This window comes from Acanthochromis polyacanthus, chromosome 18 (genome assembly GCF_021347895.1).
Source record: "Acanthochromis polyacanthus isolate Apoly-LR-REF ecotype Palm Island chromosome 18, KAUST_Apoly_ChrSc, whole genome shotgun sequence".
NCBI classification, from domain to species: domain Eukaryota; kingdom Metazoa; phylum Chordata; class Actinopteri; family Pomacentridae; genus Acanthochromis; species Acanthochromis polyacanthus.
In genome coordinates, this window is record NC_067130.1 from 12770436 (window position 1) to 12775038 (window position 4603).

Below are 4603 nucleotides of genomic sequence, written 5' to 3' on the forward strand. Positions count from 1 at the left end.
CCTTTATTATAGTGCACAGTGGAGACAGAGACAGGAAACATGGGGAGAAGAGTGTGGGAAAGACATGCAGTAGAGGGCCATGGGTCAGACTCAAACCCATGACCGATGCTTCAGGGACTATAACCCCGGTTTATGGGTCGCCCGCTCAACCCACTGAGCTACGTGCCGCCCCAAGGGGGGATGGTTTTTACATAAAGAATGCCAAAAAACATCTGTGTAAAGCAAAGCAGGTCATCATGTGTCAAAGTCATTGAAAAATGTAATTTTATAGTCTCCATTAGATGACATTATTCTGATGGGAGCAACAGAAAATGATACTTGACAATACCCTTTATGAAGACTAACAGCTGTCATAGTGAGAGATCTTAACTGTAGCTGCTGTCCCGGAAATTGCCAATAAAAGTTCGTTTGGCAAGTCATAATGACAGTGACGATCCAGGTCATAAAGATAACATTCAATTTGTGCTGGGTGTATTCAAATTATATTTTATTTAATATTAAGTAATGATGCCATATCTTAATCCCAAAATCCACTAGGAGGTTTGAAAGACAACAAATAACCAAAATTATACCATCCATAAACTCTAAAAAAAAGAAGGAATTGTCAGATTTTCAAATTTTCCTTGAATTTACCATTCATGGCTTGCTGTTCCATCAGAAAATGTAATCAAATCTAAGCTTAATGTTGTGGTATTTCATTAAAATGACTTGCACTGCATGTCTTGTTCAGCCATGAAACCTGTAGTGAGCTGCAACCAACAGTCGCTTAAAAAAAAAGTCATGTACTGCTTATATATCACTTATACATTTAGTTTTTTTGCAAGCGAAATATGGCTACTGTGAAAAAACCTGTTGTGCTACTGAAGAACAAATCTCTTTTTTCCCCACTAGTACCTGAGGCTCAGACTAACACTAAAATCAGACAATTGTGTTTGTGCTGTTTTTCTATTTTCTACACACCTGCGTCTCTCATGTAATGGATCTCATCAAAGATGACCCACGCCACCTCCCTCATAATCTCAGAGCCCCGGTACAGCATGCTCCTCAGGATCTGGGAAAACAAAGAAGCTTGTCATGTCAGATGAACCTCTTGGCTCCGCCTCTACATGCACACTGGACACTGAATGCAGCCTATTTTTAAAAAAACATCCTCAAACAAAGGTGATGTTGGAGATATCACATAATGTCTCTATTCCACACAAAACTGCATCACACCTCTGTTGTCATGACGAGGCAGGAGGCCGTGGGGTTGATGGTGACGTCTCCAGTCATCAGTCCCACATCCTGGAACTCTTCGTACATCTCTCTGTACTTCTGGTTGGAAAGAGCCTTGATGGGGCTGGTGAAGATCACTCTCTGCTTCTCTCTGAGAGCCAGTGCAATTGCATATCTGCAAGGACATGATGTCAGAGTGAAACAGGTTCGCTTAACTCTCATTAACATAGTTAATGAAGAGAAACTTAAATCAAAGTAAATAGAACAATCTATGGATACAACTAAACAATAATTATAATTGCTGTCAGTCTTGACAAACTTTATGTTTTGCTGTCATGAAAAGTGTGTTCACAATTACACTTAGGGGTCACTCAGCAGCTAAGCAGAAAAAAAGATCTGCACACAACTATACCCTAAATGGAGTCCAGTGTTGAATTCTCTACAATTCTTATTTTACCTGAAGTATGCAATTCTCCATTGGATAAATGTTCACAAAGAAGGAAGTAAAAGAAGGACATTGCCATGAATAAAATGGCAGCAGTGCTACTAATATGAATAAAGAGTATATTATATATTTCACTTAATTTTTTACTTTGCATATTTTATCAACAGAGTGGCCAAAGTATGATACATTTTCTGAAGTTTTAGTGTAACTAAATACTTCGGTCCCTCCTGTGTACAAGCCAATATAATTGCAAGGTTAAACAATATTGTAAGGAATTTATTTTAAACACAACCAATTGGTGCAATAAAACAGTCCTTAAACAGCGCTGTTTATTGAGTATACTCACTCAGCACAAACAGTTTTGCCAGCTGAGGTGTGTGCAGACACAAGCACCGACTGATTGTTGTCGATACATAAGATGGCTTCACGCTGGAAGGGGTCAAGAATGAAAGGATACTCCTGCAAGACAAGCAAGATGTATTAAACACAACACAAAAACAACAACCGTATCATGCTAGTTTATACCTGCAGGATAATACACTATACAACTTAAATTACATAGGTATAAAATACAGCACTGTCTTAAATGTGTGATAACATGGAAGTACATTACTTTCAGAAACCACGTGCTGCTGTTACAAAGTCAGGAAAATGATGTAAATAACTAGCCCACATACAGATCAATTTTAGTGTATTTTTTTCTTCCCACTGCTAACAGCTTGTTCAAAGGGATTCATTGGATTTCTCGGCCTTCTCTCTATAATATAATATTGTAAAGTCCTGACCCTACTAAGTTTAGTGTCCTCGGATGATTCATGTTATGTATCAGTGCTCTGTAAATAACACTGAATTGGATAGTTGGCTAGAACTCAACAATTAACAACATAAATTAACTCCAAAAGAGAAAGATTAAATTTAAAAGGGTGTTTTACCTTGGCTGCTTTCCCCACACGTGGTTTCAGTGGTTTATATTCATCACTGGCAGGCAGAGCAACCTGTTTGGCAAAGACAGAAGTTTTGTCACGCCAAGTAAAATTAGGTTGGTAACAATTTTAAGAAAACTTATAGCTCAAATATATCAAATATATGAAATTAGCTTCTTCTTCTTTTTTTTTACCTCATGTGAGCATCCTTCCACAGTTTCAACTTGCTCCACCTTCACTTGAGGCATAAATTCTGCAAGGCTGAAATAGACAAAAGAAAATGCAACTTGGCATCTTTAACCAATAATTCACCTGCCAACACAGCTTCTTGAGAGAGGATATGTCACCATTCAGATCTGCACTCAATTGTGAGTTTATTATGCATACTCTACTAAAACTCAAGATCAATACTGACAGAAGTCTAAACATTGGAGACCTTTGAGTGTAATAAAACATCATTCAAAAGTACCAAATTCCAAGATGTCCATAAAGCCTGATGAGCTCTTAAACCTGAACGGTATATTCTTCATGGGGTTTTACAAGACTGTTGAGCACTTGTTGTAGGATTAGTAAACATATTGTTTACTTAAGTAAAATTAATTAACAAGTAACAATACAAATCTCTATGTTTTCAAGTATATGTACTGCAATCTGAGGATAAACAGATGGAATAACTGATTAGCAGATTGAAAAAAAACTCTTCTGAAATGAAACACTAACATCACAAATAGGGAATGACATTTTCAGCAATACAAATAATACACAAGACCTCAGTAACTCTTTTTTGACTTTTTTTCAGGATGTGATGTTTGCAGTCAGCGTGTGCTGTCATGATAGTGTGCACCACTTCTCCAGTATATATCACGTCCAGCTCTAACAAACTCACACACTAAAGCTGTGACATCAGTTACATATACGAAGGTTTAGCGCCCAGGAGTTCGGACTGAGACTGGGATAGCACAATACATGTGCATATTCTAGACACAACAACAATGTAGAGTTACATCTAAGACATTTTAGGTAGGAGATGATCACTTTTGTTTCTAAATATAGAATTCTGACACAGAGAGATAAGCTTTAAAGGGCTAAATCAACTATCTGAGAAGGACTTAATGTTGCTAGTATCTTTGGTGGAGAAAGCAGTTGTAATTGCTATATGCTTTTGAGTATTCTGATGTACCATCAACTAATAATGACAGCTCTTGATTAAGTGTAGTGGTGTTAGAAACAGAAAGTATTTCCCAAAAGGAGTATAACATGGATATGCTCATAATTGCGCCCAATAAACTAGCAAGTGAGTAAACATCAGCATGTCTAGTTAGCATTAGCACTCTGCACCAGCACATTACAGCTGTACTCCAACTCACTTCAGGTCATTAGCTGAGACTGCTTCATGTCGAGGTTTCTTCCCAAACACCACCTCCTCTTCACAGACGCCTTCTGCCTCTCTCTTGCCCCGGGCAGATGGACCAGCGTCCTTTTCGATGCCATCTTTACCTGCAGGTTTACTGGAAAACAGAAGAACACAAGCAATCAGACACACGGGTGTCGTTAGCTGAGCTGCCTTACCGTGAACCTTACACCAGCCGTTAGCTGAATATTTGCAGTTACAAACTTCACACTCTCATAGGAAGCTGTTAAGCCTTATTTACAACAAATTATCAGTTACACGTATCATTTTTCAGCACTGTGAGCCACTTTCTCTATTGTTTTACAGCCAGGGTAACCAGCTAACTAGTTAGTCGGTTAGGACTGTTTCGCCGACTGCACGCGCACACATGACGTTGAGTTCAGGTTTCATGGTCAACAAAAGCTGCTAATTTCAAACACAAAACTTCACTCCACGAATAAACTTACCCCGTTTCTGTAGTTACACCGTCGACAGTCTTTTTACTTGCCGTAGTTTGTTGTTCATCATCAAACACGCTGAACAAACCATCTCCAAAGGGGTCCGCCATGTTTGTTGAGGGAACGCTTCCCACAATCCAACACGAGGTCGTCTCACTTCCTCTACGGCAGC

At 38.7% G+C, this 4603-nt stretch overlaps 1 protein-coding gene across 1 annotated transcript in view; it reads right to left on the reverse strand.

Moving 5' to 3' along the window:
• mtrex (Mtr4 exosome RNA helicase) overlaps positions 1-4559 on the reverse strand; it is a 28123-nt gene extending 23564 nt beyond the window's left edge. Inside the window, exons 1-7 of the mRNA XM_022208557.2 lie at positions 4441-4559; positions 3951-4091; positions 2778-2844; positions 2593-2655; positions 2007-2119; positions 1216-1390; positions 961-1051 (exon numbers count right to left, since the gene is read on the reverse strand). Coding sequence (XP_022064249.1) covers positions 961-1051; positions 1216-1390; positions 2007-2119; positions 2593-2655; positions 2778-2844; positions 3951-4091; positions 4441-4541 — 751 coding nt within the window. The 5' untranslated portion in view covers positions 4542-4559. The remainder of the gene's footprint in view (positions 1-960; positions 1052-1215; positions 1391-2006; positions 2120-2592; positions 2656-2777; positions 2845-3950; positions 4092-4440) is intronic.
• Between the last annotated feature and the right edge of the window lie 44 nt (positions 4560-4603).